The 14,641-nt window shown below is 52.5% G+C and overlaps 1 protein-coding gene across 3 annotated transcripts in view; it reads right to left on the bottom strand.

Moving 5' to 3' along the window:
* The window catches only part of CFAP57 (cilia and flagella associated protein 57), a 136,528-nt gene that overhangs the window by 26,464 nt on the left and 95,423 nt on the right, over positions 1 to 14,641 (bottom strand). For all 3 annotated transcript variants that reach the window (XM_045028833.1, XM_045028830.1, XM_045028832.1), the window contains exon 15: positions 12,928 to 13,118. In XM_045028833.1, the coding sequence (XP_044884768.1) occupies positions 12,928 to 13,118 (191 nt within the window). The remainder of the gene's footprint in view (positions 1 to 12,927; positions 13,119 to 14,641) is intronic.

Below are 14,641 nucleotides of genomic sequence, written 5' to 3'. Positions count from 1 at the left end.
AAGTGAGAGCTGCCTGGTCAGTCAGTCAGTCTGGGCACATGAGAGCTGCCGGAACCCAGAAGAAGTTTTCTGGGGGAAGGCTGAAGCCAGACAGAGCAAGTGGGATTTGCTGGCTGACTTCCCCAAGCCAGAGACCCACAGGACAGAGAGCTGAAGGCAGGAAGAGCAGCAGAAGGAGGTGCCTGCTGGCTCCAAGCCAGAAAGCCTGAGTTGAGGGTCGGAGAGGGCTGAAGACAAGAGAACAGTGGAGGGTGAGTAGGGAGAGGGCCCAAAACATAAGGCCTTATATCAGAGTCCTGGTGTGAGGCCTGAGGCCAGGGCTAAAGTAGTTAAAACTTTGCTGATATAAAGCAAAGTTAAGTTGTGAGCAAAAGGCCCTGGCTCTTTTGGCAAGTATAGGGCTATTACAAAAACATATATTCCTAAGCATTGCTAGGCACAAAGCACTCACGCAAGCACATTCTAGACAGGTGGTACCAGAACACCCCGATACCAAACACATTCCCCAAAGATAACAGGAACACACTGACCCATTTAAAGGATAAGGTCAGGATGACAGCATGATAGATAGAGATGTTTTGATTGAGCCTACAGGTACAAGGCGACGGGTGGCACCCTGATACGTCAGGGGTGATACGTAAAAGACGGTTACTCACCGTAGTAACTGGTGTTCTTCGAGATGTGTTGCTCCTATCCATTCCATGTAGGTGTGCGCGCCGCGCGTGCACGGCTCTCCGGAACTTTTTTACCCCAGCAACTCCGGCGGGCCGGCTGGGCGCCCCCTGGAGTGGCGCCGCTATGGCGTCTGTCATATACCCCAGCCGGCCCGTCCGCTCCTCAGTTCCTTCTTGCCGGCTACTCCGACAGTGGGGAAGGAGGGCGGGTCTGGAATGGATAGGAGCAACACATCTCGAAGAACACCAGTTACTACGGTGAGTAACCGTCTTTTCTTCTTCGAGTGATTGCTCCTATGCATTCCATGTAGGTGATTCCCAAGCCTTACCTAGGCGGTGGGGTCAGAGTGAGATGTGGCAGAGTGTAAAACTGCGGAGCCAAAGGCTGCATCGTCTCTTGATTGCTGCACCAACGCGTAGTGGGATGCGAAGGTGTGGACAGAGGACCAGGTGGCCGCTCTACAGATGTCCTGGATGGGAACATGGGCCAGGAAGGCGGCAGACGAGGCTTGCGCTCTTGTAGAGTGGGCCGTCAGGCGACTAGGTGGTACACGAGCAAGCTCATAGCATGTTCGAATACATGCCGTCACCCAAGAGGAAATCCTTTGCGAGGAGACCGGCTCGCCCCTCACACGCTCCGCAATCACGACGAAGAGCTGGGTCGAACGCCGGAAGGGCTTCGTGCGCTCGATATAAAAGGCGAGGGCCCTGCGGACGTCCAGGGTGTGAAGCTGCTGCTCCCGAGGCGAGGCGTGCGGCCTTGGGTAGAAGACCGGGAGGAAGATGTCCTGGTTAATATGGAAGGCCGAAATGATTTTAGGGAGGAAGGCCGGGTGCGGTCGAAGCTGTACCTTATCTGCGTGGAAGACGGTATACGGGGGGGCCAACGGTTAAGGCACTGAGTTCGGATACTCGTCTCGCAGATGTTATAGCGACGAGGAAGGCCGTCTTCCACGATAGGTAGAGCAGGGAGCAGGTCGCCAGAGGCTCAAACGGCGGTCCCATAAGCCTGGCCAGAACCAGGTTCAAATCCCAGACCGGTGTAGGGCGCCGTATTGGCGGGTACAATCGGTCCAGGCCCTTGAGGAAGCGAGAGACCATCTGGGTGGAGAAGATGGAGCGGCCTTCAACCGGTGGACGAAACGCAGAGACGGCTGCCAGGTGCACCCTCAAGGAGGAGACTGCGAGGCCTTGCTCCTTAAGGGACCAAAGGTAGTCCAGGATAATCGGAATAGGGACGAGAAACGGATTAAGGCCTTTCTGGTCGCACCAGATAGCGAAACGCTTCCATTTCGCGAGGTAGGTGGAGCGCGTTGAAGGCTTCCTGCTTTCAGTTAGAACACCGCCTGCGAACAGTCACGCTCCGCGTGGTTCAACCAGTCAGGTACCAGGCTGTAAGATGTAGGGAGCGGAGGTCCGGGTGGCGAAGCCGGCCGAAGTCCTGCGTGATAAGATCCGGCCACAACGGAAGAGGAATTGGTTCTCGGACGGAGAGCTCGAGCAGCAGGGTGTACCAATGCTGTCTCGGCCAGGCCGGAGCGATCAGGATGAGGCGGGCCTTGTCCCTCCGAAGCTTGAGTAGCACCCGATGAACGAGCGGGAACGGAGGGAAGGCGTAGAGGAGGTGATCCGTCCAGGAGCAGAGGAATGCGTCCGACAGGGAGCCGCGGGAGCGTCCCTGGTAGGAGCAGAACCGGTTGCACTTCCTGTTGTCCTCGGAGGCAAATAGGTCTAGTTGGGGAAATCCCCACCTCCGGAAGATCGTATGCACCACGTCTGGGCGAAGGGACCACTCGTGGGTAAGGAAGGACCTGCTGAGGCGGTCGGCTATCGTGTTCTGTACGCCCGGAAGAAACGACGCTGTCAGGTGAATTGAGTGGGCTACACAAAAGCCCCACAGGCGTAGCGCTTCCGTGCAAAGCAGGGAAGAGCGGGCCCCGCCCTGCTTGTTGACGTAGAACATCGCCGTCGTATTGTCCGTCAGGACTGTGACACAGCGCCCGCGGAGGTGGGCCTGAAAAGCTTGGCACGCTAACCGTATCGCCCGGAGCTCCCGGACGTTGATGTGCAGGGAGAGCTCCGGGGGCGACCAGAGGCCTTGGGTGTGAAGGTCGCCAAGGTGTGCCCCCCATCCCATGTCCGAGGCATCCGTGGTCAAGGTGACGGAGGGACACGGTGGGCGAAATGGGACTCCCGCACAGACAACCTGAGGGACTAGCCACCAACTGAGTGTATCGAGGGTAGGCCTCGGGACCGTGACGATCAAGTCCATGGGGTCGCGATGCGGGCGGTACACGGAGGCCAGCCAAGTCTGGAACGGGTGAAGATGTAACCTGGCGTAAGCGGTCACGAAAGTGCAAGACGCCATGTGGCCCAGGAGCCGAAGGCAGGACCGCGCCGTCGTCGTGGGAAAGGATTGAAGATCCCGAATGCAGGCCACCAGCGTCTGGTGCCGAGTGTGCGGGAGGCAGGCCCTGGCCAACTAAGAATCCAGGACTGCTCCGATGAACTCCACCCTTTGGGCCGTAGTTAACATGGACTTCTCGAAGTTCACGAGAAGGCCCAGCTCTCGAAACAGGGCCAAGATATCGGTCACTTGGTCTGCTACCAGCTGATGTGATGGGCCGCGAATCAACCAGTCGTCGAGGTACAGATAAACATGCACCCGACGACGACGGAGGGCTGCGGCAACAACTGCCATGCATTTGGTGAAGACCCTCGGGGCGGTGGAGAGGCCGAAGGGTAGCACCGCAAACTGGTAGTGCATGTTGTTGACCATGAAGCGGAGATACCGACGATGGGGAGGATAGATCGCGACATGGAAATATGCGTCCTTCATGTCGAGGGCGGCAAACTAGTCTCCTGGATCCAAGGAGGGAATGATGGTCCCCAGGGTAACCATGCGGAACTTGAGTTTTAGCAGGTACCGGTTGAGCTTCCGGAGGTCTAGGATTGGACGAAGACCTCCTTTCGCCTTGGGGATGAGGAAATATCGGGAATAAAAACCCCTGCCCCGCCGGTCGGGGGGTACCTCCTCTATGGCACCCAAACTCAGCAGAGTCTCGACCTCTTGTAAGAGGACTTGCTCGTGAGAGGGGTCCCTGAAGAGGGACTGGGAGGGTGGATGGGAGGGAGGGGGCGAAACAAACTGAAGGCGGTACCCGGATTGGACTGTACGCAGGACCCAGCTGTCCGACGTTATGCGAGACCATGGCGGGAGGAAACGGGAGAGGCAGTCGGAAAACAACGGGGAAGGATCCATTGGAGAGACTGATGAGCCGTCCTCGGGCGTCCCATCAAAACGACTGCTTAGGCCCTTGAGGGGCCTTAGAGGACGCCTGGGACTGGTTGCGCCTGCTGCCTGATGGTCAGCGGCGAGTCAGGTTGTTCCGGCGGCTATTATAGGGCCGGGATCTGGCCTGAGTAAATGGCCGGGACGGTTGTCTGCGGAACGACTGTCTCTGGGTCGCCGGCGTGTGCATTCCGAGGGTTCGGATAGCAACGCGACCGTCCTTGAGGGTCTGTATCCGGGAGTCAGTCTACTCGGAAAACAGCCCTAGTGTATCAAATGGCAGATCCTGGAGGGTGTACTGCACTTCCGGGGCCAAGGTGGAGGACTGCAGCCAGGAAATGCGCCGCATAGTCACCCCGGAGGCGAGAGTGCGGGCTCCAGAGTCCGCCGAGTCCAGCGCGGCCTGGATGGAGGAGCGCGTGGACTTTTTACCGTCCTCGAGGAGGGCGTTGAACTCCTGGCGGGAGGCCGATGGGACGAGCTCAGTAAATTTAGAGAGCGAGAGCAGCATCTCATAAGTGTACCTGGCAAGCAATGCCGACTGATTGGCAATGCGGAGCTGCAGGCCACCCGCCGACTAGATCTTGCGGCCCAAGAGGTCCATGCGCTTTGCATCCTTGGACTTGGGCGCCGCCGCAGGTTGACCGTGGCGCTCTCGGTCGTTCACTGACTGGACGACTAGGGAGTCCGGAGCAGGATGAGTATACAAGTACTCGTATCCCGTGGGGGGGACCGAGTACTTGCGCTCTATGCCTTGGGCGGTGGGCGGGATGGACGCCGGCGTTTGCCAGATGGTAGTGGCGTTACGCTGGATCGTGCGAATGAAGGGAAGGGCCACTCGCACGGGGGCCTCTGACCCGATGACATTGGTGACCGGGTCATCATTTTCCACGACCTCTGCCACCGGGAGGTCTATGGCCTGCGCGATCCGACGGAGCAGGTCCTGATGCGCTCTCAAGTCGATCGGCGGGGGGTCTGCCGTCGACGACCCTGCGACAGCCTCGTCAGGCGACGATGATGAAGAGAGACCTGGGACCGTCGGTTCCAGTGGTGGCTCGTCAAGCGGTGGAGCAGCCGCGTTAGAGTCCGACTGTTCTACAGCGACCGGTAGAGAAGCCCCAGGCGTTGGCGATGGCGGGGGCCTACTGATGGTCGCTTCTGGCACGCGACGCTCAGAGCCTGGTGGCCGTGTGGGCAAGAGCAGGCCCTGTGCCTCGTGCTGCGCCCACGGGACCCAGAATCCCCACTGTTGTGGACCATAGGCTTGTCCCGGGGTGTCCGTCCTGAGACCCGCTCCGCTGCCGATCTGAGAAGCGACGGATGGCTGACGTGACCACTGGGGGGCAGAGGCGCTTAAAGAGTGCCCTGTAAATGGCCGGTGCTTGTCCGCTGGCGGCACCGTGGGTCGGTGTCGGTCGTCGTGGTACCGGGAGCACGACCGGGACCATCGGTCGCATCGGTGCCGGGGAAGCGATCGACTATGGCTTCGGTGCCGGGAACAGCTGCGGTCACGGCGCCTGGAGCGGCTGCGGTCACGGCGCCTGGAGCGGCTGTGGTCACGGCGCCTGGAGCGGCTACGGTCACGGTGCCGAGAGCGGCTGCGATCGCCACGGTGCCGTGAATGGTCTCGAGAGGCGGACCTCCGCCGGTACCGTCGACTGGGGCTTCGGGATCGGTACCGCGACCCCGAGCGGTACCGTGAGAGAGACCGGCGCCGAGACGGTGAACGGTCCCGAGGCGTTGATCGGCGTCGGGATCTGGGTCGGTGGGACGGTGACCGGCTGTGAGAGCGGGATCGAGAGCTGACGTCCCTGGCACGCTGATCGTCGGCGCCTGGGCGCCTCATCATGGCTGGCTTCCCCGCGGAGGGTACAGCCCGCACCGGCGGTGCCGGGGGCCGGAGGCTCGGTGCCTCTGTCATGGCGATAAGCTCCCTCGCCCACGAGTACGTCTCGGGCGTAGTTGGGAGACCAAGCTCGACCTCGGGCGGTGCCGGGGAGCAGGGGGGTGCCGGGCTCAACGGCTCTTCAGGTGCCGGAGCTGCCGGACCCGTGCACTGCGAGTGCACTGCCACAGCCGGTGCCGAAGGTGTTGGTAGTGGCTGGGCGACCGATGCCGAGGCTGAAGTTTTAGCTGTCGCTGGCGCTTTCTTCTTGCGCGCCGGAGATGGGGAGCGGTGCCGGGACGCCGGTGCCGGTTTCGACGGACGGGACGCTTCCGTGCTGTGTCGGCTCGGTGCCGCCGGTGCGCTGCGGACCGAGGACGATTTTGGCGCCGCTGAGGTTGGTGCCGGTGGGCGAAGCACTGACTCCATCAGGAGCTGCTTTAGCCTAGAGTCCCGCTCCTTCCGAGTCCGTGGCTTAAACGCCGCACAAATGGGGCACTTATCTGTGCGATGCGATTCCCCGAGACAGCGAAGGCAGGAATCGTGAGCGTCCCCAACGGGCATCAGCCGCTGACAAGCCGAGCACGGCTTGAATCCCGGTGTCTGGGGCATGAGCCCACACCGGGTGAGGAAAAAGGAGGGGCGAACCCCCCTAATTCCTTAAACACTAACTAACTATCTAAACTATGACTAAACTCACTAACTATATACACAAAATCGGAGAAAAATGCTAGGGGTGTGGAGGACTACGGGAGCACTCCACAGTTCCAACTGCCGTCACGGGCGGGAAGAAGGAACTGAGGAGCGGACGGGCCGGCTGGGGTATATGACAGACGCCATAGCGGCGCCACTCCAGGGGGTGCCCAGCCGGCCCGCCGGAGTTGCTGGGGTAAAAAAGTTCTGGAGAGCCGTGCACGCGCAGCGCGCACACCTACATGGAATGCATAGGAGCAATCACTCGAAGAAGAACTTGTTTGTATTGGTGTATAAAGATGTATCTCAGAGGCAATGTCATTGTCTGGCCGAGGGGAAAATGGAATGCCCTGCCACTCACTGAGCTGGTCCATTGTCACGGGCATACATGTGTTAGTGTACCTGTAACCATTGAGCCCGGGCATTAGCACCATGCCTCGTTGGCAATAAACCTGACCAAGTTCCTTCACTGAAAACCGAGTCTGTGGATTTATTGGGTGGTATGCTCGAGGTCTGCTGTGCCGGCTGTCTGCGCAGAGCTGGGACAGCACACAGGGAGAACACACACGCAGCCGAACATCTGATGACAGAGGGGCTTGCCTACTTATGTCTGCATACTGGAGAGCAGGACCCAGGGGGACAGTGAGAGTGCCATAGTGCGTAAGGGATGCTCCCCTGGTAAAGATGACCTCTCTGTAAGGCTGTGGGAAGTTAGGGAGTTCCCACTGGGAAGAGCAGGGCTGTGCTCCAGCTAGAAGGGCAGGGGAGGCTGTCCCACAAAGGGACAATAAAGGACTGACAAAGAGTCTGGGAGTGACAGCTGGAGCACTGAAGGCAGGCTTTTAGCATTCTAGCAGCGTAGGGACAGACACTCCCTACTGGGCTCAGGGATCTAGAACTTTGAAGTGTAGGAGTTCCCACCAAGCCCATGTACACAGGTCTGAGTGTGGGGATCTATTAAGGTGGGTGTGGCATTATTCCCCATATTCTTCATAGTAATATTAATATAATAGTAATATAATATGAGTATGGCTTAATTATAATATATTTTGTTCAAGACAAGGCATGTGAGATCATTGAAAAGGTTATAATTTACTGGATCTGATTATCCTTTTTGTATGTATGTATCATTTTTGTATCTGAACTTAGGAATAACAACTGTGTATCTGTATTACAAATATTTTACATCTGGGGAATGCCCACTAGGCAGAATGCAGTCAATCTAGATGGCTGGCTGGGAAGGGCCATTCGAGAAAACAACAGGCCTTAGAAGAAGTTTATCTCCTACCGCGGTGCCTTTCTGAGGACGCTACAAACAGTGTCTGAGTCATGGCTGCTGTGACACTACAGGGTCATGTGACCAGATCAACTGATACATCTTGGAATACCAGTGTTTTTCCACTGACCGGGCATGGGAACCAAGCTGGAGACAAAGGGTTCCTGCCATATGCAAAAGTTATTTAAGGCTGGGGAGTGACATCATTGAGGTTCTTCACTGACTCCCCGCCCAAAGGAGACTATTGAAAACCCCTGAGGAAGAAGGACTGAACTGGGGGGGAAGTGCTGGACCCAGGCTGGAGGGGTTTCTAGCCTTGGAGAAGATTACCTGGGTTTTTTAAGCTGCAACGGCAGCTGGCCCCTTAAGAATCTCTGCAATGAGCTTAAATAATCATTTAGGGTAAGAATTTTCTACTCATATCCAATCTCTTAGTATATTAAGCTTAGATTCCGTTTTTGTTTATTTGCTAGGTGTCACGGAGCCACCGGGCCAATGCTCTGGAACTACTCCATATGAAGCCAGTCAGGACTCTGGAGGAGACTCCTCTCTCTGAGCATAAGATCGCTAGGGCAAGAAGCTTACACAGCTTCAACCTTCCTGGGTCTGACTTCGGAGCATTCAGCATCTCCTTCCACACCATGCGCTTCCCGCAGCGAGTTCACTCCTAGGGAAGCCAGAGGGCCCTGCACCCCAACTACATAGTCAGATGTGACTCTCAGCCAGAGTAAAATGGAAGGTTTATTAGTCAACAGGATCACAGTGTAGAACAGAACTTGTTAGCACAGAAATCAGTGACTTTCAGCCAAATCCATCACGGGGAGTCCTGGGCCAGATGGCCTGGACTCTTCCTCTTCCAGTCCCCCAAACAGACTGCCCATCTTCCAGTGACCCGACCTCAGACACTCCCGTTGCTCCTCCTCCTTCCTTTGTCTTATTTCCCAAGCCAAGAGTCACCTGGTCGGTGACTCTTGGCTTGGGAAACCTGTGTACTTGGGAAACTCTGTGTACATGGTAACCTTTGCTAGGTTACGAAGGGCACCGGTCACAGCATACATGCAGACAGCTGGAGCAGCCTCACCTGCCCCAGAGGTCTCAGACAAAGTCACACACCCCTATTCCCACCACCAAGGTATTGGTGCAGCACCCAGGGAAACTGAGTCACACATTATACATGCAAAAAAGTAAAACTCACATAGGCTCAACGGTAAGACTCACATACAACATAACAAGGAAAAATCCTCACTTTGTCACACTAGGTAATCTGCTTTGATCTGTTTGCTATCCCTTATAATCACGTAAAATTTATCTTTTGTAGTTAATAAAATTTGTTTTTGCTTTCTCACAAACCAGCATGTGGGAGTTATAACTTGGGGTAAAAGGCTGTTGTATATTTCCTCTCCACATTGAGGGAGAGGGTGAATTTCATGTGCTTACACTGTACAGTTCTCTGTACAACACAAGATGGTATAAATTTGGGTTTACCCTCCAGAGGGGGGTATGCACTTGTGTATCTGGGCAGTTCCTTAGCTGAAGCCTTCCCAGGCAGAGGAGATCACAACGGCTGTATGTTTTTGCAGCTAGGTGTGTCCCTACCTCTATGTGTGCTGGTGGAGGTGCAGACTGGAGCCTGGGAGAGGGCTTGGCAGGCTGGTCACAGCAGTACAGGGTAAAGGGAACCGAGGCTGGTGGGTCAGGTGGGCTCAGTGGTACCCCAGTTCCAGGTGGCACCCTGGGGGGAACCCATGATAGTGAGTGAGTATCTTGAGAATGGGAGACTCTAGGTAAATAACTCCCCCTGCAACCATGTTGAACAGTTCCCAAGACAAGCAATGAAGTGTGGACTTCTCAGAAGCATGAAAAACAAGTAATCTTGACGCATGAGTAGAAAGGTCAAGAAAAGGGAAAGAATAAAATTGGAGAAAGTCCAGAAAAGAGCAACAAAAATTATCAAAGTTCTAGAAAACATGGCCTATGAGGGAAGACTGAAAAAAGTGGGTTTGTTTAGTCTGGAGAACAGAAGACTGAAGGGGAACATGATAACAGTTTTCAAGTACCTAAAAAGGTTGTTACAAAGAGGATCGAGAAAAATTGTTCTTGTTAACCTCTGAGGATAGGACAAGAAGCAACGGGTTTAAATTGCAGCAAGGGTGGTTTAGGTTAGACATTAGGAAAAACTTCCTAACTGGTAGGGTGGTTAAGCACTGGAATAAATTGCCTAGGAAGGTTGTGGGATCTCTATCATTGGAGGTTTTTAAGAGCAGGTTAGACAAATACCTGTCAGGGATGGCCTAGATAATACTTAGTCCTGCCATGAGTGCAGGGGATTGGACTAGATGACCTCTCGAGGTCCCTTCCAGTCCTACGATTCTATGAATAAGAGTCATGCAGACAGATAGAGACCCTAAGGCACATCCTTCCAAATGGATGGAGAGGCAGGGAGAGAAATATCACAGGCAGACAACTACCTTAGAATGGTACTTAAGACCACATCTGTACACAGTATTTGAGATGTGGGCGTACCATGGATTTATATAAGGGCAATAATATACTCTCAGTCTTATTCTCTATCCCCTTTTTAATGATTCCTAACATCCTGTTTGCTTTTTTGACCGCCTCTGCACACTGCGTGGACATCTTCAGAGAACTATCCACGATAACTCCAAGATCTTTTTCCTGACTCGTTGTAGCTAAATTAGCCCCCATCATGTTGTATGTATAGTTGGGGTTATTTTTTCCAATGTGCATTACTTTACATTTATCCACATTAAATTTCATTTGCCATTTTGTTGCCCAATCACTTAGTTTTGTGAGATCTTTTTGAAGTTCTTCACAATCTGCTTTGGTCTTAACTATCTTGAGTAGTTTAGTATCATCTGCAAACTTTGCCACGTCACTGTTTACCCCTTTCTCCAGATCATTTATGAATAAATTGAATAGGATTGGTCCTAGGACTGACCCTTGGGGAACACCACTAGTTACCCCTCTCCATTCTGAGAATTTACCATTAATTCCTACCCTTTGTTCCCTGTCCTTTAACCAGTTCTCAATCCATGAAAGGACCTTTCCTTTTATCCCATGACAGCTTAATTTACGTAAGAGCCTTTGGTGAGGGACCTTGTCAAAGGCTTTCTGGAAATCTAAGTACACTATGTCCACTGGATCCCCCTTGTCCACATGTTTGTTGACCCCTTCAAAGAACTCTAATAGATTAGTAAGACACGATTTCCCTTTACAGAAACCATGTTGACTATTGCTCAAGAGTTTATGTTTTTCTATGTGTCTGACAATTTTATTCTTTACTATTGTTTCAACTAATTTGCCCGGTACCGACGTTAGACTTACCGGTCTGTAATTGCCGGGATCACCCCTAGAGCCCTTTTTAAATATTGGCGTTACATTAGCTAACTTCCAGTCATTGGGTACCGAAGCCGATTTAAAGGACAGGTTACAAACCTTAGTTAATAGTTCCGCAACTTCACATTTGAGTTCTTTCAGAACTCTTGGGTGAATGCCATCTGGTCCCGGTGACTTGTTAATGTTGAGCTTATCAATTAATTCCAAAACCTCCTCTAGTGACACTTCAATCTGTGACAGTTCCTCAGATTTGTCACCTACAAAAGGCAGCTCAGGTTTGGGAATCTCCCTAACATCCTCAGCCGTGAAGACTGAAGCAAAGAATCCATTTAGTTTCTCCGCAATGACTTTATCATCTTTAAGCGCTCCTTTTGAATTTTGATCATCAAGGGGCCCCACTGGTTGTTTAGCAGGCTTCCTGCTTCTGATGTACTTAAAAAACATTTTGTTATTACCTTTGGAGTTTTTGGCTAGCCGTTCTTCAAACTCCTCTTTGGCTTTTCTTATTACACTCTTGCACTTAAGTTGGCAGTGTTTGTGCTCCTTTCTATTTGCCTCACTAGGATTTGACTTCCACTTTTTAAAGGAAGTCTTTTTATCTCTCACTGCTTCTTTTACATGGTTGTTAAGCCACGGTGGCTCTTTTTTAGTTCTTTTACTGTTTTTCTTAATTTGGGGTATACATTGAAGTTGGGCCTCTATTATGGTGTCTTTAAAAAGGGCCCACGCAACTTGCAGGGATTTCACTTTAGTCACTGTACCTTTTAACTTTTGTCTAACTAACCCCCTCATTTTTGTATAGTTCCCCCTTTTGAAATTAAAGGCCACAGTGTTGGGCAGTTGAGATGTTCTTCCCACCACAGGGATGTTGAATGCTATTGTATTATGGTCACTATTTCCAAGCGGTCCTGCTATAGTTACCTCTTGGACCAGCTCCTGCGCTCCACTCAGGATTAAATCTAGAGTCGCCTCTCCCCTTGTGGGTTCCCGTACCAGCTGCTCCATGAAGCAGTCATTTAAAGTATCGAGAAATTTTATCTCTGCATTTCGTCCTGAAGTGAAATGTTCCCAGTCAATATGGGGATAATTGAAATCCCCCACTATTATTGGGTTCTTAATTTTGATAGCCTCTCTAATTTCCCTTAGCATTTCATCATCACTATTACTGTCCTGGTCAGGTGGTCGATAATAGATCCCTACTGTTATATTTTTACTAGAGCATGAAATTTCTATCCATAGAGACTCTATGGAACCTGTGGATTCGCTTAAGATTTTTACTTCATTTGAATCTACACTTTCTTTAACATATAGTGCCACTCCTCCCCCTGCACGGCCTGTTCTGTCCTTCCGATATATTTTGTACCCCGGAATGATTGTGTCCCATTAATTGCTCTCAGTCCACCAGGTTTCTGTGATGCCTATTATATCTATATCCTCCTTTATCACAAGGCACTCTAGTTCACCCATCTTATTATTTAGACATCTGGCATTTGTGTACAAGCACTTTAAAAACTTATCCCTGTTTATTAGCCTACCTTTTTCTGAAGGCATATGCCCTTACTGAAGGCATATGCCCCAGCTAACTCAGAAGAGCAATAAGGAAGCCCCTGCTTCCTGTGCACTCATTTCCCCGCAATCTGGGACAGGGTCCTATGTGCAGAAGGCACACCTCCCTTGGCTTTGGAATACGTGTTACTACAATTAGAAATAGGATACAGTCAGCAGCCCAAGGCATATGTGTAGTTCATACCTCCTCCAGCAAGGTGGTTTTCTCATGCAGTTTTGCCTCATAATATTCTGTCAGCTCCTCCAGGGCCTGGTTCTTGGTCTCCTCCATATCGTGTAGCTGCTTCTCGTATTCCTCCTGCATCCGCTGGGATTTCACTTGCAGCTCCTGGTATTTTTCATACTCTAACAAAAGTTTCTGGTTGTTGCCAGATTCTGGGAACAAAATGGAAATGATAGAGCTAACGGCAGGAAGATATGTCCTATCCTTCTATAAAAACAATGAGGAGTCCGGTGGCACCTTAAAGACGAACAGCTTTATTTGGGCATAAGCTTTCATGGGTAAAAAACCCACTTCTTCAGATGAATGGGGAAGTGGGGGTTTTACCCACAAAAGCTTATGCCCAAATAAATCAGTGCCATGGGTCTTTTTATTCCAGGGTGGACATACCCTTATAGAGCAAGTGTAGGCACTGGCCTTTCCGGAACAGCTTCCTTCCCCTGCTATGATCTTAACCTAAGTTTCCCTGTAAGCTGCATGAACGCATGGCCGCACAGCAGGCTATTAAGTGCTGTGTATGCGCCTCAGGGAGCCCGCTCAGCTGGGACCTGCTGCCCCAGCCCCCAATCTAGCCTAGCCCTGAACCTGCCACAACTGGGGGAGAGGCACCCTTCCCCCAGCCCCAACTCAGCCCTGGACCTGCTGCGGCTGGCAGGGGGGTGCCCCTCCCCGGGCTTGAACCCAGCCCTGACCCGGACCCTGCCACGGCCAGGGGAGGGGTGCCTATCCTGTGGCCCAAGCTCTGGAGCTGCCACAGCGGGGAGAGGTGCCTCTCCCCACAAGCAGAGACGCTGCTGTGGGGAGAGAGAGTTGTGGGGAGTTCTCTCTCCCTGCAGTAGCCCTGGGGTAGCCTGCACTCCAAACCCCTCATCCACAGCCCCACTCCACAGCCCACATCTCCAGCCGGAGCCCTCACCCCCCAACCCCAACACTGAGCTCCTCATCCCCAGTCCCACCCAAGAGCCCTCACACCCCTGCATTCCAACCCTCTGCCCCAGCCCTGAGCCCCCTCCCACCCCTCTGAACCCTTCAGCCCCACCCCCACCACATGAATTTTGTTATGTGTCACACATCACCTCCATATAGCTGCACATATTTTTCCCACACATGTGCGGAATGTTTAGAGGGAACACTGATCTTAACTATGACTTTTGGGCCTAGCTACTTCTGTGCTGTGCAGGGTGCACTGCATACTGGTTTCCTCATTGAATGATAGGTAAGATTATGTCATTTTTACATAGTCAGCTTGTAGAGGAGCATAGTCAGCTTGAACAAGCATCACAGTTTCACTCTCCTCTCCTTGTGATGCACTCAGTCCCAAAGCATGAACATATGCTATTGTCAAATGTCACTGTCTTGCTTTTCCTCGTATCTCCAGTGCTGCTTTGAATTCCTCCATTTTCCTGGCACTCATTTATATAGATTTCTCTATTTCATTGCTGTAGGACTCTTCTGCCATTCCAGTTTTCCCAAGTGCTACCTAGATGTTCCCCCAACCTTCCTCAGCTGCCTGTCATTCCTTATTGCCTCACCTCTCTGGTTCATGCCTGTCCCTTCTTACTCTGTTTTTTTTTTCAAATTGAAATCACATTTTGAAATCACAATACAAATCAATTAAAATAAATCTAGATAATGACAGTGATACCCTACTTTCCCTAAGGTTTTGCACCATTTTGCT

Source organism: Mauremys mutica, chromosome 8 (assembly GCF_020497125.1).
Source record: "Mauremys mutica isolate MM-2020 ecotype Southern chromosome 8, ASM2049712v1, whole genome shotgun sequence".
Lineage (NCBI taxonomy): Eukaryota > Metazoa > Chordata > Testudines > Geoemydidae > Mauremys > Mauremys mutica.
Note: the sequence above shows the minus strand (reverse complement) of the source record. Positions and strands in the feature narration are given on the sequence as shown.